Source organism: Camelus dromedarius, chromosome 23 (genome assembly GCF_036321535.1).
Source record: "Camelus dromedarius isolate mCamDro1 chromosome 23, mCamDro1.pat, whole genome shotgun sequence".
NCBI classification, from domain to species: Eukaryota; Metazoa; Chordata; class Mammalia; order Artiodactyla; family Camelidae; genus Camelus; species Camelus dromedarius.
This window is the reverse complement of record NC_087458.1, coordinates 11,607,151-11,631,856: the sequence shown is the minus strand read 5'-3', so window position 1 is coordinate 11,631,856 and position 24,706 is coordinate 11,607,151. Positions and strand designations below refer to the sequence as shown.

At 39.7% G+C, this 24,706-nt stretch overlaps 1 protein-coding gene and 1 long non-coding RNA gene across 2 annotated transcripts in view; one reads left to right on the top strand and one right to left on the bottom strand.

Annotated features, from left to right (window-relative positions):
* The window catches only part of LOC116148095 (uncharacterized), a 53,920-nt gene that overhangs the window by 8,233 nt on the left and 20,981 nt on the right, over positions 1 to 24,706 (top strand). The gene's annotated exons all lie outside the window — the stretch shown is intronic.
* The window catches only part of ATF6 (activating transcription factor 6), a 166,831-nt gene continuing 142,713 nt past the window's right edge, over positions 589 to 24,706 (bottom strand). The window contains exon 16 of the mRNA XM_031436790.2: positions 589 to 5,996. Coding sequence (XP_031292650.2) covers positions 5,788 to 5,996 — 209 coding nt within the window. The 3' untranslated portion in view covers positions 589 to 5,787. The remainder of the gene's footprint in view (positions 5,997 to 24,706) is intronic.

Genomic DNA, 24,706 nt, shown 5'->3' with positions numbered 1-24,706 from the left:
CAGGCCACAGTGAGCTTTTATCTACATCTCAGGAGGTGGAACAATACAGTGTTAGTTAAGAATCCACGTGTTGGAGCGAAATGGCCCGGGTCCAAATACTGGCTCTGCTACTTACTAGTTACGTAACCATCTTAGGAAATGAAGTAAGATAAGTTAGCGAACTTGCAGTGTCTGAGGCATACGCTGGGTCCTCAGTAAATGAATGCCTGCATTCATTATTCCCAGATGGATTCTCTGCTGTCAGTCTGCAGTGACTAGCTTCCTGCACAGTGACATGTCACTACAATCTGGGAAGAGGCCACTGGTGTGATTGTGTAACTCAGTTTCCTTATGTAGAAGGACAAAGTATGAGTTTTTACAATTTTTTTTTCCCCTTGGTAAGACTGTATTTCAAATATCTGGACACAATAAGGGAAACTTTTACTTAATAGGTTGGGAAGAAGAGTGGAAAAGGATTCGATTGTTTCATCTAAATAGTAACAGGCCATAGAATCTTTTTAGGCTTACCTTCTCATTACTAATGACTTTACACTGAAGATTCATTTTAGGTCTTTTTTTTTTCTCTTTCTATATACAGAACAAAACAAGGCAATTTTAAAAATTCTTTATTTGAGTGTTAGACAAAGAAAGAGTATTGCATTACCAAGACTTGCTTAAAAGCATGTCATATAGTCTGTTGCCACTGTTTCTTTGTGTGTTGTAAACCAACGTAACTAATAAGGAAAACGGTACATCTTTCCTCCTCATTTTTAACTCATTCTTGATTTAGGAGGGATACAACCTTAGAAAGAAAATCCTGGTGAAATGGCATCTCTAACACTCTGTCCTCATGTTCTAATGGCTCCATGGGAGAAGCACTATTGGTCTGAGCCCAACCATGTTCCCAACATGATGAGAACAAGAAACTAGTCTCTCTAAGGCCAGTAGTGCATAGTAGTTCTCATCTAAAGTTCTATTTCCCCATCATCTCTTATCCAGATGACTGACCTCAAAATTAGGGCTGAGTGTGAGCTAAAATGGTCCAATATACATTTACCATGAGTGTCAACCCGCTAATCTCTGTCTAGGATGATCCTACTGGGTGATATGCCAAGCCTCCTGGTTTGCTTATTAATTAATGGTCACCAACTTCACTGGGGGCAAGCAGCCAAACAGTGTGCTGTTTGTTGACCCTGGCAAATAATAAAGTATGACTTATTTACTCCTTTGTTCCCCAACTTGATCTAATTAAAAGCCTTTAATGTGCTAAGTCCCTAAAGCTTCAAGTTAGCAAACTAGTACGTTGAGAATGGGGTCCACTATTCGACAGTGACCAGGCATGACATGAGTCACACATACAATCAAACGCCTGATCAGTATGCCTCTGTCATCCTTCTTTTCATAAATTCAGACAGATGACCTGACAGATATTAACAAACAGATATTAGAATAAACTGCTAAAAGTTCTAGTCTTATCCAAAATAAACTTTGTTTTTAGCTTAGTCATTAAAAATATAAGTTAACAGGATACACTCTGATTTCTTTTTGCAGGTAAGAGAAAAATGCATTTTTTAAAAATGTGCATAGTTCCATTTGGACTCCGGCAACATCTTCTTGGGTAGTCCAATATTCTGTTTCCTAGAAAATTAAAAATCAACCGCAACCCCTAGGGGTGAGGGGAAATAGAAATTGCTCCCTCCTAGGTATTATTCAGGGTGAAAATAAAAATTTCTTACAGTTCGTTTTCTTTCGTTAGGCTTTACTCTTGTTTTTAAGGTAAAAGTTACAATAAGTATTCATATTAGCAGCAAAGATCCTAATTTCTATAAATTAAAATAACTCAGGACTGACAAAAATAACATTTTGGTAAAGAATGAGGGGTCCATAGGTGGTAATAAATGTCTATCAATTTTGACATTAAGCAATCTTATTTGAGAGGTTAATTTGTATGAAAACGGCCAACAGTATGTAAGGTCTCATTTGAAGTTCAGCCCTGTGACTCTGCGGCAGGATGCCGGTCGGCCCGGCCGTGTGCAGGGGGAAGAGGGCTTTGGTGGTGGAAAACTTCCGTGGAGTCGGACCGACGGGGTATGGATCTTACTCTGGCTCTTCAGTAAAAGTGGTTACTTCTAATAAATTGTTGAATGTGGAAGCTGCTTTGAAACTAAACTCAATGTGTTAGAAAGTCAAATACAGTTATAAGTTTTCCCCTGTGGTATTTTCAGTCAAGTTTCACAATCTGAGCTTAGTAAAATGGCAAGAATCAGAAAATAGTACAAAAACTGCAAGGAGCTTGCGAGTTCTCCAGTTTTAATCACTCCAAATGCCACAGCAGCAGCGTCATCAGGTTGTCATTGCTGTGATTACTGGGGGCACATGCCCAGGAGGAAGATTCAGGGAGCCAGGAAAGTTTAATTAGGACAGCGTCTCTTTAAAAATGCTAGAAAAATCAGTTTGCATCCCAAGTTTCTTGTGTTTCTTAGTGTTTGTTCAGAACATTCAAGAATGACTCATGTAACATTGCTGCTTTCAAATACCTCCGTGTCTACTTCTTACTGAGAAGAAAAGGCAAAGAAACGCCAGCTTTGTGTTGGAGCTTTCAGTCAAAACAAAAAAACAAAAAAACAAAAAAACAAAAAACAACTAGAAGATGCTCTGAGCTTTTATAAGCACAGGGAATTTTTTACTTCGGAAAAGACAAACCCCACTCAATAATCTAATGTAAAGTTTCTAAACTACAAGCCTGGCAAGCAATACATTTGTTTCGAGATAATCCTTTTACAAATCCTAACTTTGGAAAGTGGCATTTTATACTACCATTCTAATGGAGCTGTGTCCCTGTTCTGCTCAGTGAGTTAACCCCATGGGGGATAAGCTCCTGACTCAGTAGTTAGCAGGACGGAACATCCACTTCTATTAAGCTTTAGAAACTTGGGAGTTGCAACTAGATGGAAAAATCATTTCCAGCAGTCTCCACCATCACTTCCCAAGAGAGCAGTATTGGTGACCCAAAGGGCACAAAGTCATCGAATAACAGGCAGACTTGCTTTCTCCATGAGTTTATCTAATTTTCTCATAAGCTTGCAAAATGCCACCTAAAAACTTAACAAGTTAAAAACAATTATGTATGTATAAATATACACCCACACCCACCCATTCCTTACAATTCCTGGCTGCAAGCTCCCAAAGGCAATCTCAGCAAAAAAAATTAAGCCAGAAGACCAGCTTCATTTGTTGATCAGGCATAGCAACCTTCCACTTCCTAAAGGGCCTTGTGCTAGCATACAGATGTTAAAATAAAAACCACCATTGTGCCCAGGGATTAACAAGAGCTTTGCCAGCACTTCAAAAAGTAGAATACGTCTAAAAAAAAAAAAAAAGTAGAATACTTCTTTGCACTGATCAGTTGCCTTTCACTCATTTCCTAAAACTTCACCCTGAGGAGAGTCCTGTTCCCTCATCTCAAAAAGATCAGTTCGAGAACAGGTAACAAGGAGCTGAAGGGCCAGCGAGTGGAAAGGGAAGGCAAGGCTCCCAGACCGCTCTTGGTGGTCGCTCCACAGGAACCTTAACTTCATCACTTCTGACAGCCCCCTCTCTTGGGCACGACTCCTTCCCAACCTTCACCCACACTGTCACCTGAAAGAGAGGCATTAAGGTGACATAATCAAAGTCGTCAGGCCGACAAGTTGGTAAAATGAGCACTGGAAGCTGCGAACGGAGGGGTGAAGGAAAAGCAAGTGCTGAGAACAAGAAGTCCACGTGATGGTTTATTCTTGTGAGTCAGTGCAAAGGAGAGGAAGGCAGCACCACCTGTGATCACTCCATGCACACCGATTTGCATCTGCTGTGTCAGTGACAACAGTTCCAGAAGATGAGCAGCTTAGGAATGATCACGTGGCCACTGCCTACTAACCATGGTCAGGGCCTCTTGTTCAGCTAATGCATAGGACAGAATGGGAAGGAGCAGGGCCAGGAGAAGACATTCCATGAGAGGACTGCCCTGTAACCTAACGGTCTTCCAGGCACCTGCCTTCTCCTTGGCACCTGTTAGAAGTAAAAGTGGTCCCCAGGGAAAATGGGTCTTGTCTGAAGATGGCCCAGGGTGGCCAAGTCAGAGAAGAGTGCTGCCCTGACTTAAAACGGTTTGTATATGGAGAAAAAAAGGAGGCTAACTGATGATACTTTTCAAACTCCAGATTCCCCAGGAACAGAGCAACACATCCCTCTTCTTCCCCTCAAGAGAGTTAAACTGATTTCCTCAGAAAGTACCTAACTGGCTTGAGCAGAGAGGCATCACTATCCAGAGAAGTACTGGTGATGCTTCAGAATTATTTAGGAGCCATGTCTAATTTCACAGGCAGAAAACTAACCGGCTACATGGAATCCTTGAGGAGTTGACATTATTTCTCTTTCCTTTTCTTGCAAGGAGGAAGAGATTGTTAACAGTGTAGAATGGAAGGGAAGAAATCTGACAAAGGTGAATCAATGAGGGTAAGAAGCAGTGTTTGCAGAATGACTTCTATAGAGAGATTGAAAAGTTTCAAAGGAGGAGAGAGTGAAAGATTCACTTTAGAAGTTAAAGGCAGAAATCAGAGAGAAGAAAGTAGTCAAAGCACAAGTGAACATAGTAAGTTTTTTGATTTTGTTTGTTTTCTTAAAAAAAAAAAGGGGGGGAGGACAAAGGAGTTAATTCATCCACTGCCTTTTCACTGGAGAATTGAAAATTATTGCCATATTATGGGATGCACGCCCCCAGCAGGAACCCAAGCATGTCTGTCTGCATAGTCTTAAAGGAGTAAATATCTGTCAATTAAACAAACAAGAGCTTTTTCTCTGAAGTCTAAAGTTACCTACATGCTCCTGAGCTGAATTTGGTATCATCGTATTAATAAAAAGTGTGTAGTGTGTGGAGATTCAGAATAAAAATGAAGGATTTGTCCTGTGGTCCTTGAGGATCTGCACCTGATTAATATAGAGAAGACGTAGGTATGTGTGCTAACACTCAGCGGCCTAGAGTCCTCATAATAAATAGTAGCTGTGCGTTTAATCTTAAACTGCAATCAAATCAAACTTGCAGTGTTTTAAGTGAATGTATTAATGGAGCTATCTCCTCTTTCAAAGCCCCACCATTGGCCCTTTTCTTCCATTTCACTCTCATATTTGCACCCCATCCCTGACCCCCAACACAGTTAGTCACGTGCAGTATCAGGTGTGAACCGCAAATCCCAAGATAAACTTTACCACCTGGGGGTTTTTCCTTTTACCTAAAGCTCCAAATTGTTTTAACTCTTGGGGATGCTTTTGGCTCTTCTGGTTTGGAAATGTGTTTTCCAGTAAGCACAATATCCACAACTGGTTTGCATTAAGTTGATGAAAGATCTAATTGGTGGAAACATCAGTGTACTGCACTGCTATAAATAAAAGTCTCTTTACTATACCTATAAGTGAAATGGCAGAGAGGGTAAGTGGGCCTTATTGGAAAGAAGATGACTGTTTAAACACAAAACCAATACAGAGGGAAAAGCAATTTGGAAAGGTACAGAAAAAGATCTATGCCAGGCAGCAGTGGAGGAAGCAGGGCTACTCGGCCACTGGAGAACTGCTGCTGCCCTGGCGTCTGAGGTCCAGTGCTTCCCAAGCAGATGGGCAGATGGTGAAAAATAAAGCAGCTTCTTTTCTTCCTCTTTTATCTCTTGAATTCTATTATGAGGCAGTTCTCTGCCTGTCACCAAGAAGGCAGGAGGAAGCATTTCTCTCACCCACTCTCCAGTCCCACTCTGCATTTTTCAATGGAGCCTCAGGGGACTACTGTAATGATTCAGGGATGGTGCTGACAACGTGGGCTGCCTCTGTGGCTGCTGGAGGGGAACCAAAGAAGGTGTTGGTCTGATTCCTCTGCTGATCTCGGAGGTAAGGAGGAACTGACGAGCTTTTGATGTGGAGGATCCTGGTGTCCATCACCTGACAGTCAATCTGCATCATCACTTCGTAATCCTGCCCATTGATCACATTCTCTGCAGAGAGGAATACAGACAAGGAATAAATATACAACAGAATGTGCAATTCTGCTCTGAGCTTCAATCCCAGAAAGATATCAACAAGCTTTAAGGGTGTGAACTGTCAACATGCTTTCAAGCGTACAGAGAGACTTCATCAATCACTAAGATGAGCTATGGTGCCGGGATGCCCTGTCCTCTCCTCAATTCTAGTTTCCAAACAACTTTCATTGGCTCAGTAAGGGCTGGAGCCACTGTCAGAGTTAATACCACAGATTATCTGTCTGCAGACATTATGTCTTGTATGCTTTCCATGCAGTGTATCACCATGCCCAGAGCAACTGGAACAGAAGGAGATTTTAGTGAGGAAGAGGGGGTGGTGGTGGAGGGAATAATACATAGGTCCTCCCCTCCTCGTTCAACACTGGGAAGGGATAACTGTCAAAAAGGACCAACATATCAGGTGAATGGTAAGGAGAACTTGGCCAAGAGTCCTTGTCTCCTGTTCGTAAGTAATATTTCTAATTTCATTAAGACATTCCTAACTATGAATTTAAGGGATTGCAGTTAGGAACATAAAGGACAGTGAAGACTGACAAGTTATAGACACCTGCCAATTATGCTCTTTCTCAGAGCTCACTGTCACCTCCCTTCCATGCATTTAAGGTAACCTTTAATTCCAGAGTTCTGGATTCCAGGTACAAAGAAACCAGTACATTTCCAATTTGGGATTAAAAGGAGTGCTGTAGGACTTCTAGGTAAACTACTGGCATAAGGGAACAGGAAAACCCATATCTAGCCATACTTAACACATATAAATTTAATATACACAGACATATACTACACTCCATTCTTCCTAAGAGGATGAAAGCTCTTTATTTTAGGAAGAGGGCCAAATTATTTCCTGATTTGTAATTCTGGGTGGTCATTTCCCAACTGTAGTCAATGAAAGTCAGGCCTAAAACTGAAGAATTATAAATAGATAACATCTTTCCAGTCCAGCTGGACATTCACAGCAGTACAGTTAGAAGATGTGTGATCTTGGAAGAATGCAGGGTAGTCAACGTGGCATCTCAGTTTGCGTTTCATCCATGAATCCAGGGCTGGGTGTGGAGACAGGGAAGAATGACTGCTGGCGAAGGCCTAGCTCTGTGCTGCCTTTCCATGAAGATGATACACAGCCAACCCATGATTTTTAAAATTAAACACTTGGCTTCTCCAAGACAAAGAATTGAATTTAAAAGTAGAATTCTTTCTATTCCATTATCTTTTTTTTTTTTAAACTTCTACACTGTGCATGCCGAGTATTATAAACCTAGAGGGAGAAAATCCAGAGTTTAACATTTGATCTTCAGAATCCATTATGTTTAGGAAAACTGAGCTACGGAGCCTGTCACTTATGAGGCAGAGAAAGACTTACGGAGATCATCTAATCCAGGGTGTCTTAAATTAGGGTCCAATGCATATTCAGGGAGTCCATAAGCTCCCTGAGACTGCCTGCAAAGGTTTATTTGTGTGTGCATTTTTCTAGGGGGGAGGTGTCCATCAGATTCTTAACGGGGTTTACAACCCACCAAAAGTTAAAATTTATTCAATCTAATAATCTATCAACTTTAAGTGCCTTGAGCAGAGGATTATATTCTATTTAAAAGCCAATGGGAAATATTCTTCCACTTTCATAGGCTGATTGCAATTTCTACAAGTCTCCACTGATGGTGAATTTCCCATTACAAGTCTTATAAATCTCTTTGATTACAGTTGAAGCTAATGTCGTTCCTTCCCAGCCTTACTAGCAATGAAGAGCAGTTGGTTGTTCCTGTGTATTAACTAACCCTACCTATTCTTTAAGACCATTTCTATGGAAACTTAACTCCAATTTTACAAGTCCTGCTACTTTGCAGTGGCTATCAAATCATTTATGTAGTGTCTTTGTCTGGTTTTAGTATCAGGCTAATGGTGGCCTCATAGAATAAATTTGGGTGTGTTCCCTCCTGCTCAATTTTTCAGAATAGTTTGAGAAGGATCAGTGTAAGTAGAATTTGTTAAATATTATACGGGTATTATATTCCTGAACAATGGGGAGTCAGATGAGAAAGTGTTTATCGAGTTAGATGATCCATAATAATTTCACACAAAAAAGTATATGGGCCTAGAACAATGTATATACAAACCACAAACCCTTACGGGGCACTTGTTGTGGTCATGATGATTGAAGGGAACTACTGAAATTTAATGGGCAGGGGTCAGGAAGCTGCACAGTCTGTAATGCACAGAGACAGTCATGCAAAGCTGTCCTGTCTCTCATACAATATTCATGTAGCTAAAAAAAAAAACCCTGATTATTACTATATTAATATACTCACTGTTTTACATTTAAGTATAGAGCAATTTTACATGGGTTTTATATACACTAAATTTCCAGGAATAAAACTACTGAATAATTATTTATTTAATGAACACTTACCTAGTGCTTCTGTATGCCAGACACGCTTTATCTAATTCTCAAAACAACCTCCTAAGTCAGGTATTATTATTGTTATTATTATCCCCCATTTTATAGATGAGAAAAGTGGAGCATAGAAACATCACGTGACTAGCCACTCACCTGGCAAATAGTAGAGCAGAAAAGTTCAAACACAGGTGCTTTAGAATACATTCTTATAACCACTGCACTATGCTGGGAATATTGTTTTTTTCTAAACTTAACCAAGAATTGTTCATTTCAGAAAATCATATCACCTGTGGCAAAGATACTCTTGGTATCCGGGTTACCATCAGGAAACCCTAGTCTCGGTTTGCATTTGTAGCTGCTGCACTCACAGTGAAATCATGTCAAGCACCTGATTTGTTCACTGTGTCTTCTAATGCAATATAAGCATTATAATATACAATGCCTGAAAATTATATATATTCATTAATTCAACATTTATTGAATTCCTATTATGTTCCAGGCACTGAGCAGTGAACAAAACAGAAAAAAAAAAAACCATTGCCCTCACAGAGCTTAATTCTCATAAATGGAGAGATGAAGTGGGGGGGGCTGACAGAAAATAAAATAATTACGTTAAGTATGTAGAACAGTAAATAAGTGGTGTGGAGAAAAGGAAGCGAGGGTTGGGGTGTGAGGAGAGACTTGCAGTTTTAGATGCTGTGCACAGGGGAGGCCTCTCTGAGTAAAGACCTCAGGAAGTGAGGCATGAGCCATGCAGCTGTCGAGGGAAGAACTGAGTGCACACATGTCTGAGATTCCAGGAGGACACTTTAGTGGAGAGAACAGGCAAGCAGTAGGAAACAGGAGTGAGGACTGATTGGCAGGAGAAAACAGGGCTAGATCTACAATTTGGGAATTATCTGCAGACAAGAGACAGATGGAGCCCTGAAACGAAATGGTACTCTTGAGGAAAGAATGATGGGAACATGTGTGTTAAGAAGGATGGGCATGAAGGGAAAGGGCAGGTTTATGGTTTCCTCAGAACACTAAGAGTACTTTTAACTGAGAAACCAAACTCAGTTTATAATCTTCATTCATTCATTCATTCAACAATTATTTGCATACTGACTATGTGCTAGGCATGGTTACAAACTCACTTGTAAGTATTTAGGTACCATTTTCTGTATCCATATTAAACAGAGGATGAGTTTTCTAAAGGAAAATGGACACCATATGATGGGTCACAAAACTGTCAGCCAATATATACTGAGTGTCTTAAACTGTGAGTAATTACAGAAGAAAATGAGGTTTCTTCCCTTTTGCAGCTTACAGGAGTGTTATAAAAGCAGCAGAATCACATTTAAAGTATCGGTGAAACAGTTAAACAAATGCATCTCCTCTACTACCAAAACTAGCATCCCTAAATCATGTCAGTTCTTTTCCTTCATATCACTAATCACAATGTGTAATTAAACATTGGCTTGTTTACATGTTTTAACATATGCCACCCCACTAAACCATCAACTCCATAAAGTCAGAGAGTATGTCTGTTTCATTCACCACTATGTACTCAGAGTTAACAAAGTCCCTGGTACCCAGTAGATTGAAAAATACAGAACATGGTCTCACTTTGGCTGTCCTTCATACTTGCTAGTCATGTTATCAGGTAATTCTTTACTTTCTGAAAGTTCCACCACTCTTGGCCCCAACTTGAGAAAGTGCCATCCTAGAAATGGTGATAGCGCCCAAGAATTTCTAACGTCCTCAAACACAAAAATAATCCCATTAAGACCTCTGAAACACAGCCAAAATTACGTCTCTTCAGCCTCAAGTTTATATTTTGAATTCATAACCATCAACAATGACTCTTTTAAAAGTGATCAGATGAAATTCATCCCCGGGGAAATTTAGGGGCTTTGCTACAGAGGTCTAAGCTTTGTATGGTCAAGTTCCTAGTTTTCTTAACTTTAGCCCCTCTAGGACTTTTGATAGACTCCTAGGATGATTCCAGGCAATCTGGCTATTTCCATAATTGTTCAGACTAACGGTATTAGATTTGCTTTTCTCTGGACCTGCCTATTCTTTCCCTGAAAATGCTGCCCACAAATGGGAGAGGTTTTTTCATTAGCTCACAGAAAAGAGTTACATTTCATCGATCTCCAACAGCCCCTGAAAGACCATTAAAGTGGATATGACTAACACAATTATTACTCATTTCTTCAAATTGAATTTCTAGACTTCCAAACTGAAACTTGATTATGTCATTTCAATCAGTGTCTCAAAAACTGAAAACAAGTGAAACTCAGATACGAGTAGCAACAAAGGGACCCAGGAGAAGACTGGGTTAGGATTAAAATTCATTCTGAAAGCTGAGTGAAATAGACTGAGGACTTGACTTGCTGCCCTAAGACACAGTTTTTTTTTTGTTTGCCTGGGGTCTGGGGCCCAACTCTAGGGATGGCCAATAATTTTATTGCTTCTAATAATTAAATCATTAGCACCAAGTACTGGAAAACTGTTTTCTGGTATTACAATCTGAAATTCAAGACCTGTAAGAACTGAATCAATATTCAGAAGCACTTCCCTATAAAATCTAGACCCTGTGGGACAACTACCCTGCAGGCAGATTAAGGATCAAAGCTCTGCAAATACTAACATTGGGTCAAAGAGCACTTTCTTCTGAAAAACTGTGGCTCTGTAATTGCATTTAAAATCAATGTATGGGAATTATACATTCTTCTCAGTGCATCAAGATGGCTTTCTCTGCAGTATTTCTGCCTACTGTGTTGGAAAGACTCAGTTTCAAAAAAGAATCACCAAATCTGAATTTAGAACATTAAGGACCTTATGTCCTTAAGAATATTATCAAATTACTCTCAGCCTATTAAAAAGTCTAGCAAACTTTTTATTCATAAAATGGAATCTTAAAATATCTGGGGAATGATAGTCACATAATACCAAGTATATTCAGAAAAACTCATTCATATGTTAGAAACAACTGCCAACAAGTTAAAATGAATGAGACCTGACATGGTATTACAATTTTAGACTAAAAACCATAAAGTCAATTTTCTTATATATATAGCCAGAAAGTGGTTTGTATAACACTCAAGGCAACCATTCTACATATTTTTTTAAAAACACGATGTGTCTCTTCTCTTTCACATCTGCTCGGGTATAAAACCTGTTGGAGGGCGCAGCAACAGGTTCTGGGCCCCATAAACTCCTGAGGCTTCTCTGATACATCCGCTCTTTACTAAATTCAACCTGGACACACTCCTAGGAGGAGTCACAGCAGAATGTCAGCTCCCTGAGGGTAAGGCATTGGTATCTGCTCATTCACTGCTGAATCCCCAGTGCTAGACACTCAGAAGGCATTCAGTAAACATTTTTCAATGAATAAATGAATGAATGAATGAGGTCTTGGTTGTGTGGAAGTGGCCCCACAGGACACTGACTTAAAGAGGGTGTCGGGGGCATTCTCCTCCGCCACACTCAGAGAACTGAGCTCAGCAAGAATAGAGTGAGGCAGCTCCCTCAGGAGAGACAGGCTGTACTAAGGGGTTCAGTTTTTAACTAGAGACTTCCTTCCTCCTCAAAGAAAAGGGCAGGAGTGGATGTAAGAGGGAGGTGGAGACCAGGCTCACAGGTCAATGTCCATGACATTATCTGCCCTTCTGGGTCTCAGTTTCTCTGCTGAAATGTCTGCAGTTCTCAATCTTCTCAGTAAACCTCGCTGCTTTTCAATCTCATAATGTTCAGAAAAGCCTAGACATTTGAGAACTTTCATGTCTTTACCCCCTCAGTTATTTACAGCTGATAGGTTCGTGGGCTTACATAAGTGAAACCCAGGAAACAGGTCTTCATAAAGGTGTCTGGATTTACAAATAGTTTTATCGCTCTGTTTAAGCTTTGCAACATGCAGCCCTGCTTGCAGGCAAGTTTCATTAACAATAGGTAAGGCCGAATATATGCTGAGATTCTGAGATTGCTAATTCTATCTCATCCTTAGTTGAAATTTAAGCCAGTGTTGAATCATCTAAGGTTTTACTTTTCCAGAAACTTAAAAAGTTTTAAGTATATCTGTTAGACACAGAGGTCTTTGATAACAAATAGGGTTTTTAAAAATTTTAGTTAAGAAACACAAGTAGATATCACTTGTAGGTATCTGGAAAAGAAAGAAGTGACGACTGCCTTATTTAGTCATTCCTACAAATGACTGAAGCTCACTTTGGCATTTCCAATGTTTATGTTACTCTTGCAGATGAGGTAATTAGAAAATATTTATTCTGGAAAAGATGGAAGAAAGGATTTTTCCTTTTGCTACTACTGGAAGCCAATCTAGAAAAGTTGCTGAACAACTGAGGAAAGATCTCTGCATTTCTTTAGAGAAAAAGTACTAGAGAACACATGACTGAATAGCTGGTGGAGGTCGCGACCAAGGACAACTAAGGCTCTGCCGAGAACTGATGTCCCAACCTCACCAGAATCAGAAATGAAGTGGCTGTTACTCTTCTCTCAGATTCTCAAAAGAAACGGCTTAAGGACTGTAGAATATTTTTGATTTCTATAACACAAAATAAGTTGGAATATACTGTTCTATACACGGAGTAATTTTCCATTCTGTGAATTTTGATACACTACCACATAAGTCTACAAGTAATACCACTTCTGACTCTTAAAACAAATGCCTCTTTTCCAAGAATTTATCATGATTTTTGAATTATTATCAAGTGGGATACAGACACGCCATCTCTAGCTATGGTTCTACTAGTATTCTCTGAACCATAAAAAGCCATTTCTCTTTTTAGCAGGGAAGCCTTTTTCTCTCAGTCCTATTTCTATTTCTTTCAGAAAAAGGAAGCAGTCACATTTACAAAGCTACTGAGTAAAACCCTGGTACTAAAGCTCTTGGACAAGAAGCCAAATGACATTTTGGAAAATTTTAAAGTAAATCAACCATAAAAATGCTCTGATCAATAAATGTCATCTGACTTGCTGAGGAAAAGAGTGAGAACAGAGAGTAAAGGATAATACCCAGGGATGAAGACGGGTGGAGAGAAGTCTTATTCTCTCATTTGTTTTACAAACTAGATTTACAGAAGTAAAGAGGTTGTGGTTCTTTTTTTTTTTTTTTTAAATACAATACCTGCTACATTGAAAATGATAAATACTGAATGAAAAATGGGCATACTTGAGTAAATGTCACATTCCAGTGTTCCATTCAGCTGTGAAGATGACAAACTCTGCTGAAAACCAAAAACTAAGCCTGCTCCCTCCCCCAAGGCCCTTGTGGAATGTATGCAACGCGCACTCTGAGAACAGCTTCAAGACCAAATTCCCAGAGATTCCTGGTGTCAACTATGATACTCACACCATAAAGAGATTTTTTATCAAGGATGTCATTTTGATTTTTTGAACTCCAGAGAATTTCTCATGCTCTCTCATGGGACAATTCCTAATAGGTGTCACTGCTATGGCCAAAACAATCTTCTTAGAGGATCCGTAGTTGTCTCACAAGTGTTAACCACAGGGATACAGTGAATGAGTTTCTTCCCCAGACTCCTCCTCACATTCATTCCTGTTTGTTAAAGACTCTGCAGGTTTGCAGCCAGGTATCCAGTAGTGTCTTATGTAAATACTTGGGTGGGAGACACAGAAAATGAGCTCATAAAAGCTAGTGGCTGTGGGTTCAGTGGACCCAGGGTGGTATCAGGGCAGGGACTGCTTTCAGCTGAAATGTCCAACCAAATTCCCGATTAGCTGTGATCATTCATAGAACTAGCGTGTATTCTGCTCCAAATGATCATGTAACACAGTTTCTATCTTTAAGTAGTTTATAATCAAGTCAGCAGGCAAAATACACAGGGAAGGAAAACACTGGTAACAGTTTAGAAGGAAAATACAAAAAAAATTACAGAAAAATTAACAGTGTGCCCATGTGCAACTGAAATTAACAAACAGTAAATGCATTATTAGGGTCCTAATTGTAGTTCTGTGTGATGGATAATTATTTCTCTCAGTGAAAAGTCATTTAAGAATGAATACAGTAATGATGGACTGGTGTTTTGGAAACCACAAGACTTATTAGTAAACTCTAAACACTAGCTGGTACGGCAAAAGGAGTAATGATTATAATAAATTAAGGAAACTTCAGTTCAAGCAATGAACAGAGTTGCCTTTGACCAAGTGCAGCTAAAAAAGTGCTCTGGGATAAGGAGAAATAAGAGATTAATTTCTTCTGGAGCAAATGGAAATTAAGTAAGAGAAAAATGACTGAGGATGCTGGCATTTTGTTTGATTTTCTTATAAAATCAAAGTTTTGGTTTGATTACTGCATCAAATTCTAAATTCAGTAATTAACTTGCCATTCTTACTTTCTCAAATGTGTTCTATCTTGCCATGGTCCATGGCAGGTTCCCTCAGTCAGAAACCACTGTGCAACAGTGTAACAGGGGTGGAGACGACAAACCTTACTCAGGTTGTGTGCTGAGTAATTATTATTTGTGAAGGAGCTTGGAAAGCTGTCTTCTGCTCATAAGGACATGTACACCACCTCCAAGTTACTGCACTTTATCTATAGAGACAATTTTTAACAAAGAAATGAACAGGGCTGAGATACAATGCAAAATATTGCATTTAACCTTCTTTGCCAAAACTGTTGGACAGAGTTGGACAACTACCCGCCTGACATACTGGTGTACTTCTTTTTAGTTCGGACAACCTGGTATGTCCTTAACTCAGAATGCCAACAGTGCGGGGCTATGTTGTAGACATATTTCCCTTCCTGACCCAAGTGTCACTGTACTGTTCCTGATTTAGTTCCTTGGCCTTAAGTAGCTTTGCCTTCTGCTTTGTTTGCCTCTTGGATGACTCTGAGGAAGCAGTGGCTACAGTCTCCGTGCAGCCGAGGCTGCACAAGATGATCAGCGTGCATGCCTGTCCTGTGATGTAACAGTGAGACGAAAGGCCTACATTTTGCATAAATGTAGGGGAAAGAACCAAACACATGTGCATGGGTCATCTGTGATAAAAGGGAATTGCAGGAATACACCTTCATAGTTCATCCCCAGAATAAACTCTGTGTATCTTGTATGCATAGAATTAAGCAAATTAAAAAGAAAATTGGGTACTTCATCCACATTTTTGTGATGGAGTCAAGACAAGTCAGAGCTGTGTGGGGCTTCAAAATGACACAGTCCCTTATTTTAGAGGTTTGGATTCAGAGGGCCAGAAATACCAGCTTATGCAAAGTTCTATAACCTTCTCATCGTTCCTGTTGTGGGGAGACGGTCCATAGGACAGAATGATCTACATCCCCTACGATATGGTAACTGATGACACAATTGCCTTGAAAGTACAAATTACATAAAAAGTATTCATAATTAACTGGGTTTTATATTTTAAAATCACTTACAACCTTTTCTGGGTTTGGGTCTGGGTAGGCTCCAAACTGAAAAAGCATGGAATGTGGGTCAGAAGACCCCTGTCGGTTTAAGCTCTGACACTTCTGGGCCACACTATTTTATGAGAAAAAAAAATCTGTTTACCTTTCTCATCTTCCAATTTCTAATTTTTTTTTCATTCACCAAATGCTGACTGAGTGCCAACTATGTGCCAAGCCTGTTCTAGGTGCTGGAGTTGAGAAGTGAACAGAACAGATAAAAGCATTTCTTTGTGGCACTTGTATGTCCTTTCTTGTGGGCAGGAAGAGGCAGATAACAAACAAGAGAAGTAAATACACAGTCTGCTTGAAAATGATGAAAACTAAGGACAAAACTAAAGCATGGAAGGGGCACAGGAAATATTGGGGGCTACACTAGAATTCTAGAAACAGTGGTCTGGGAAGGCCTGACCAGGAAGGTGATTTTTTTTGTCAAGACCTGACAGAACTGGGGAGCTAGTCGTGTAGGCATCTGGGGAAAGGGCATTTCAGGCTGAGGAAACAGCCAGTATAAAGGCCCTGAGTATCTGAGGAACAGCAAGGAGGCCAGTGTGACTGGGGTGGAGAGAATGAGGGGGGCAAGGAGAGATGAGGCCAGAGAGGGAACCAGGGGACCAGACTCCTTACAGGTCACACAGATTTGGGCCTTTACTCTAATCAGATGAGACACCATTGGAAGGTCTGCGCAGGAGTGTCACTGACTGACTTTAGGTTTAGTAGTAAGATCATTCTGCCTACTGTCTTGCTTATTTATTGCAAAAGATAACTACTCATATTTCCAAAGTTCTTAAGAATGAAATGTGATGAACTTTGTGGAGAACTTTCAGGCTATGAAGTGATGTAAAATGGAACTTATTGTCATTGTGTGGCGTTGGTGTGGCACAGTGGACACACCAGGCTTTGGAATCACGGATGTGGGTGTGAAGGCCAGCTTTTCTAATTAGTAGCAAGTTTCTGTAGCTTCATCTGAAATAGGGATATTATACTTGCAGGGTGGTTATGTGAGTTATACATATTAATTCAAGTACCCGACACAGCATGTAGTGTATACCTCTCCAAGGAGCAAGAACCGAAAGGCATCAGGGCACAAGAAAGAGGTGTGAGTGATCCTGAGGTCTAGCCCTGGCCTTCCGCTGCCCCATGCTCTTGTGGTGAGGAAGTCAACTGCATTCTCATAATTAATTCACTTTATCTCTCCAATGAATGGAGGTTACGGTGACTGCTGCTTTCCTGTGGTGCTACGAGGGTTAAGGGGTTAATGCTTGTGACATCGCTGTATGAAAGGAGATACTGTGGAGGATTTCTACTGTTAATACAAGTGTGATTAAGACTCACATTAAGGAGACAGTGAAAGACTCCAGAGAAAGTTGCTGCACTGGAAACAATGTGGGATTTATCTGTTTATCTTGAAAACACTATCCAGAGCCTTTCAGGTTCTATGACTTTTATTAAGAAAAAAAAAAAAATAGGGGGAAAAGAAAAGAAAAAGAAGACAGGTTTGCAGCAGCAGATCTCTATCACACAGTAGAATGGTTCCAGAGAGGAAAATTTGGCAAGTATTAAACCTTAAGTCTTCTTTTAGTGCTAAGAAAGCACTAGAAAATATGGCAAGCTTCCTATCTCTCATTTTTAAGATAAGTTATCCCAATCAGCTTCTGTAACTCAGTACTTCTCACCAGAATCCGTGACATCTCTTCATTCTGGGCTTCTTCAGTGAAACTCTTGGGGCCCGTCCTGGGTAGAACAACTGGAACCACCGTGGAGTTTATATAGGTCACTGTTAATCTCTATGGGAACCAAGCTGAAGGCTGAAAACTAGGTTGGTTTATGACTTAGAAAATGCAGGCCATAAACTTTCTTGAAAGACCCTACATTTCTTGGGATTTCTTTTTTTTTTTTTTTTTAAGCAAGACTTTAAAGCAGAGAAAGCTTGCCACTCAACCTCTTCCTCAGACTAATAGTGACCCGCTACTTTTACACTATTAGCTCATCTCATCAAAATGCCGCCAAACACAGAACACTACCCTAGACCGCAGCTGGGCATCACACATCCCAAACAACTGTTAAGTACAGTCACTAACTTTGTTTTTGCACTAACAGGCACTATGTAATCTTACCAGAGCTATGAATTTGCTCAACTTTTCTTTTTCAAGCAGGGACTAAAATACCCAATTTAATATGTAGCACAGCAGCTCTCAATTAATAGAGTGTAATAAACAAGGGCTTTTCTCAGATATATAAGGCAAGGCAGATGTTCTCCCAGTGGGAGTTTGTTCATATGATCAATATGATTCAATTACACAAATATTTACTTAGCAGCTGTTATGTGTTGGGCACTGCTGGGTGCTGGAGAGACCGAGATGAGTAAGACCTGGCCCCAGATCAAGGCTTTTACCATGTAGTAAGGGAGGCAGCTATGTAAACAGATACCACGTGGCATAAATGCTATACGGGTATGCAACGGTGTAATGAGAACAAAGAGAAGGGGTGCCTTCCCTAGCCTGGGGGGTGAGGAGGGGACAAGGAAGGTTTTCTGTAGGAGGTGCCACTTGAGTTGAACTCTGAAGGATTCTTTGCCTGACTAGAGGCAGGGAAAACTCTAGAGAAGGATAAGCATTAGTAAATACATGAAGTCATGAGGCAACATTCTGTGCAAGGTGTTGCTGAAGTTACAGTGTGAGGTGGAAAGTGAGGATATGAGGCTGGAGAGGGGAGGAGGAGTGGTTCACGAAACACTTGGAATTTATCCCAGTGGCCACAGAGAGCCACTGAAGAGTTTTAAGGAAATGAGAAACAGAACTGGGTATGTATTTTATTTAAATGGGTAGCAGTAAAGAAGGTAGAGCTGGTGAAGGTTGGAGACAAGAACAAACGGATGATTCAATCTTCAGTTTTACACATCTTGACTTTTTTCCTTTGGAGTGAAGAGGTCTATTAGTTTTGCTTTATCTCTGCCAGTGAAGAGAAACGGAGGGAATAAAGATTTTTTAATGTGTGCCCAACATCTAGAGCATAACCCCACTGATGCATGAGTCACACTCTGTCCTTATTGGGACTGGTTTGTCTCTAATAAATGTTGCTGAGACATAAGCCCAATCTAAGAGGAGTCTTAAAAGTCCAATATGGCTCTTAGACCCACAGTGAAAAAAAAACCTCTCTGCTTTTGTAATAAAGTGGCACAACTGTTTTCCCTTAAGTACAATTTTTATCTTTATTTTTATTTTTTTTAACATTCAAAATAGGCTACTCAAAAATGATTTGGAAAAACAAGGGATTATCAAGGGATTATTAAAGAATTTGCTACATTTCCTACATTGCTTCCAATTCCTGTAATGTTCCAAACTAACTTCTATTAAAGAATGCACACAGGTACAAGCCACTTCTGTGGCTATGGCTGCTCTGAAATTAACACAATTAAACCACGTAATAGCATTAAGTGGTTTTATTAGAAAGGAGTAAAGAAGTTTAGAGTACAGGGAAATAGGAAATGATATGGAAACAAGAAGAGAACTGTACCAGGTCACCTGGCATACACTGTTTCTTTTAATCCTCATGACAGTCCTGGGATGTTCCCATTATACCTGAAATCCGAGTCTGAGAGATTTACATAAATTGCCCCAAAGCACACAGCTAGAGAAGTGGCAGAATCACATCTGAATTCAGGTCTGATTCCAAAGACTGAGTATTTTTCCATGACAGCAGACTATAAGACCTCTCAAGAAGAGGTAGCAATTGAACATATACTTTATTTGGGCTCAGAAAGATCTTTTAGGTTCATTAAAATGCCCTTTATTTTAGAAAAATCTCCAATAAAGACTACATTTCCTAGAGGTCCTTTAGCAACTTGTGTTCTGGCCAATGGGATGAGAGTAGAAATGTTTAACTCCTGTGTCCTCAAGGATGGGGATGTGTCCCTCACTTCCTATTTTCTTCTTCCTGCTGGCCAGAACACAGACATGCTGTGAAGGCTAAAGCAGGCATGTGGGACCAGGAAATGAAAGCAGCATGTTGAACACAGCAGAAAAACAGGAGAAAAAGAGCCTAGGTCTCCAACATTAACAAGCTACCATATCAGTGGGATCATCTACCCACACTTTTACAGGAAAGGAAAATAAACTTTCACCTTATTTAAGCACCTGCATTCTGGCGTTTCTCTGTTACAGCGCTTAACCTATATTGTAATTGATATACCATGGGATTAAATGAGATAACTTAGGCAAAAGACCAGGGCTAAGGTCTAAGCCCTGGGATATTTCAATGTTTAGAGTTTGGGGGAAAAGAAAGAAAAGAGCCAACAAGTGAGACCAAGAAGCAGCTGCTAGTGAAATAAGATGAAACAAAACAACACTAAACAGGAGGTTACAGTGGAAATCAACTAAAGTATTTCAAGATGGTGCCAAATGCTGCTGGGAATAGGATGAGAACAGAGAAACGAGTTTAGCAGAATGAAGGTGACGGAAGCCTTGACAAGAAGTTTTAGTGGAGGGATGAGATGAAAGCCTATATGGAGTGGGTTAAGAATGAACAGGAGAGAAAGAAGAAACACAAAGTACAGATGAGTCTTTCAAAGAGTTCTGCTACAAAGGGTGATAAAGAAACGAGTGATAACAAGAGAGGGAATAAAGGATCAAGGGAAGATTTTTTTAAATAAGTGAGCACTATTATCAAAATTACGATGATGACAAGTTTAAAAAAAACAAGAGCTTACTTCACAATACCACATGATATCACTTATGTGTGGAATCTAAAAAAAGAAAAACAAACTTGTTTAGAAAACAGAAACAGACTCACAGACAAAGAAAACAAACTTATGGTTACCAGTAGGGGCAAGGGAGTGGGAAGGGATAAATTGGGAGTTCGAGATTTGCAGATACTAATGTATATATAAAATAGATAAGCAACAAGTTTATACTTATAGCACAGGGAAATATATTCACTATCTTGTAGTAACCTATGGTGAAAAAGAATATGAGAATGAATGTATGTATGTTCCCATGTGACTGAAGTTCTGTACACCAGAAATTGATACAACATTGTAAACTGGCTGTACTTCAATGAAAATATATTTAAAAAAGAATAAAGCTGCTATAACATCAAAAAAATAAAAGCATGCAAAGCTAAAAAAAAAAAGCAAGAGCTTTGAAATACAGTATGACATACTTAAATTTTTATAAAGAAGTAGTTCTTTCTTTAAAAAGATAATCCAAACTCATCTCCTTAAAGGAATGACAGCTCAAGCTGTTAAACCTGAGACCCCTAACATCAAATTAATAGCACAAATGCTATCGCTATGCTACAAATAGAAACAGGGGTAATTTGTGGGACTCTTTCTTGTTTACAAATTAGTGCCTATAAAAAAATCTTTTTGATAGTCTGACTTAACTTTCTTCTACAAACTTTTAAAATCTTATATTTTTGGTACCAATGGATTAAAAACTTTGGTGTATTTTTTCCATTGGAGAAATATGACCATTTCCCTGAAAATCCTTGTATTCTTCTAGGCTCTTGTATTTTCTTAGAGTCACAGGGAAATCTCAAGTGCTGTGAAAATCATTAACATTTAGTAGAAAAGGAGATGGGGAAGGAATCTAACTGTTCACAAAAAATACTCTGTATACAGAGGCACTTACTCCTTCAGATGTAATTCTAACATACTCAGATATGTGAGTCCAAAAGCCAAATCTACAACTGCGATTAGCTAAGAGTCCTATTAGTTCTATTAGTACATAAAATCTTGAACAAAAAAATGACAGCTGAAGATTTCACAGAGAAGATTCCTAGACAGTGAAAGAGATGAACAAAGTGCACTCCAGGCAGAAGGAATAGTAAATACAAAGGCCCTGATGTGGGAGTATGTTTGGCATGTTCTGGGAACAGCAAGAAGGACACTGTGCACAAAGAGGAAAAAAACAGGGTAGAAGAGTAGAAAATGAGGTCAGGAGTGCAGCATGTTTGTGTGTGTGGTCAGAATTATGGAGGGTTGTATAGCAACTGTCATGGTTCTGGCTTTTACTGAGTGAGACAGAAAGGTACTGTTTTGAGCAGAAGAGAGACATAATCTAATTTATGTTTTATCAGGACTACTGCAGCTGTAGTGTTGGGGAGAGACTAAAGAAGTCAAGGGTAAAAGCAGAAAATATTTGGAGTCTGCTGAAGGATCTAGGTATGATGATATCCGGTCCAAAGCAGTGGGGTACAGAGGTGAGAAGTAGCAGAGGTATGCTTCAGGGTATGTTTTGAAGTAGAGTCATCAGAATTAATTAAGGGATTAATTAGATGTGGTGTGTGGGAGAAAAAAAAAAAAAAGGAGCCATGGATGCTCCAAGGTTTTTGGCTGTGCAAACTGAAGGATACATATGCCATTAACTGAGATAGAAAGATTATGGGAGCAGAAGACTGGGGGTGGAAATGAGGGAGTCTGGTTAAGGGAGAGCTGCCTAGGAATCATCTAACTGGAGATACTTAAATAGGCAGTTGGATAACTGAATCTGGAGTTTAGGGGTTAGATTGAGGTTGGAGGTACAAACTTCCTTCCCTGTAAATTATTTTTAATGGTTCTAGAACCAATAATTGAGAAGCATAGATTCTGGAGCAATATAGAAAGAAGTTCCTGACATCTGTAGCTGTCTGAAAACAAAATGGACCATCTCTAGAGATAATCAATGCTCTTTTATTAGAAATGTTTGTGCACTGTCACTATTTATTGAGAATCTATTATGTATGCTTTCATATGTTGGACATATTATTAGGCAATTTACGTAACATAGTAAATCATTCTTCACTACAACCTCATAAGAGGAGATTAAAACTTGGAGCAAAGTGAGCAAATCATACAGTTAAGGAAGAGCTGGGATTCACACCTATGTCCATTGGTCTCAAAAACCCATGCTTATATATAAGCATGTCTCTCTTGAGTATTTTCAAGTGTGTGGTGTTATAATTGACATGGAACAAAAATATCCTGCCTACTTTATAAGTACCTGTTAATCTATAGAGCCCTGTGACAATTTCATACCAATTACTGAAACCCATCTGCACCTTTGTTTATAACTGTGTGCAGTACATATCAGAGTTCTCTGTAAAGTCAGATTTTCTCTAGCTGTAGTGGAAAGTCAATTGGAAGGAGGATAGGGAGAGAAGTAATGTTATTTCTGGGGAGAAACTTCCTGGGACTAATTAACACAATGGGTAATGATGCCCCAGGAACAAAGCTGGGAATGTGAAAGCCAGTCATGACTCTTGCCCTGCCCCCAGGAAAACACGGGTTACCTTAGGAACGTAGGTTTAATACTGTCAGTGGAAGAATGAGCTTACTCCTTGGAAAACAACGCATTTGTAACATGCTAAGTGCCATGGAAACATACTTGTTCTTTCCACACGCATGTGAAAAATACAGGGAAAAAAATAAATCACTGAGGGTAAGAACAAGAGGAAAAACAATTAGAAGGAAGCTTAGAAGAAGAAAAAGCACCAAATCATAACTCCTATGGAAAAAACTTACAGTTGAACCCACACTCCTGAGAGTTATGGGCCTTTACACAGAGGGCGTTGGCCATACATCTTCCTTAAAAGCCTGCTGTGAAGTATGTGGTGCGTCCAGCAGAAGCTCTGTCTGAACTGAAGGAGCCTCGGGAGCAACAACACACAGATGTATGGAACTTTGAAGGACTCACTCCTTCCTCTAGCTGAGTCCCTGCTACTCAGTGGGTACTAATCAGCAGGGTTTATTCCTGATAAAGAACTTCCTGCTACTTCTTTGGCATTTCCTATTTTTATCAAAGTTTTCTTTATCAGGGTTTGAGTTGTAAAGAGGCTCTGTTAAAGGAGTATGAAGGAAGGCAGCAACAATCCAGTGACATCATAAACCAGAGGGAAGATCTGGTTTTCAAAGACCATTTGTGTAGCTTTACCCACAACGAAGGTGGTCTCACTACTGGGTGGCTCACCAGGGTCAGCTCAGATTCCCAGGAGTCCTTGTGTGAAACAGACACACCTGCTTGGATAGAGCTTTTGCTTTGTATGGGGGAGGCAGAGTCTTCCTTCTCATTAAAAGGACATGTGTGTGGCTTCAACCACTGTGTCCTCATTAAAATTTTTCTTCACAAAGCAACATGTGTTACTTCTACACTAGCCAAAGGTAATTAGCCACCAGTACTTACCCACTGGCTCGATCGGTGCTTAGTTTCCAACTGTCACTCTCTATGCTGTTTCACAGATGAGTCGTCTACCACAGCATGTTTCTGCACTAGCATCCATGCTACTCCCTAATATAGTGGCCTGTATTAAAAATGAAACCTTCACTTCCCTACATGATGATAATAACATACATTCTCACAGGTAATCACACAGATGACTGTGAACTTGTCAGGGAAGTCTTAGCACAAAAGCTGGCCTCAATCAAGTTTTCACGAACTTCCTTTTTGAAAAACTGCATTCACTAATTTTCTATTCTTTGACAATAATTTTCACGATAGGATCAACTGTATTAAATCTGAGACTGCCAAATTCATCAGTTTAGAGGACTGGAAGATTCTTCATCAGGTTGACCTACTTACCCACAATAATCTCTCTGTGGTCTCAAAAACATCCTCAGCACAGATGGGTGAGGAAAAACCATGTATGAAGAAAACCTCACATATATTCCAGAAAACACCAAACCAAAACGAGTACAACAAAAATTGTCTAAAAGAATATCTAGGCTTTCAGTAGGCTACAGATACAGGCAGGGGAGCTAACCCAGATCACCACAGTAGCCTTGAATGCTTGACATGAACTCTGAAAATCCATGAGACTTCTCTACTCAAGTGCAGAAGCAGGAAGAGTGGTTTGTAATCTCACTGAACATACAAAGGT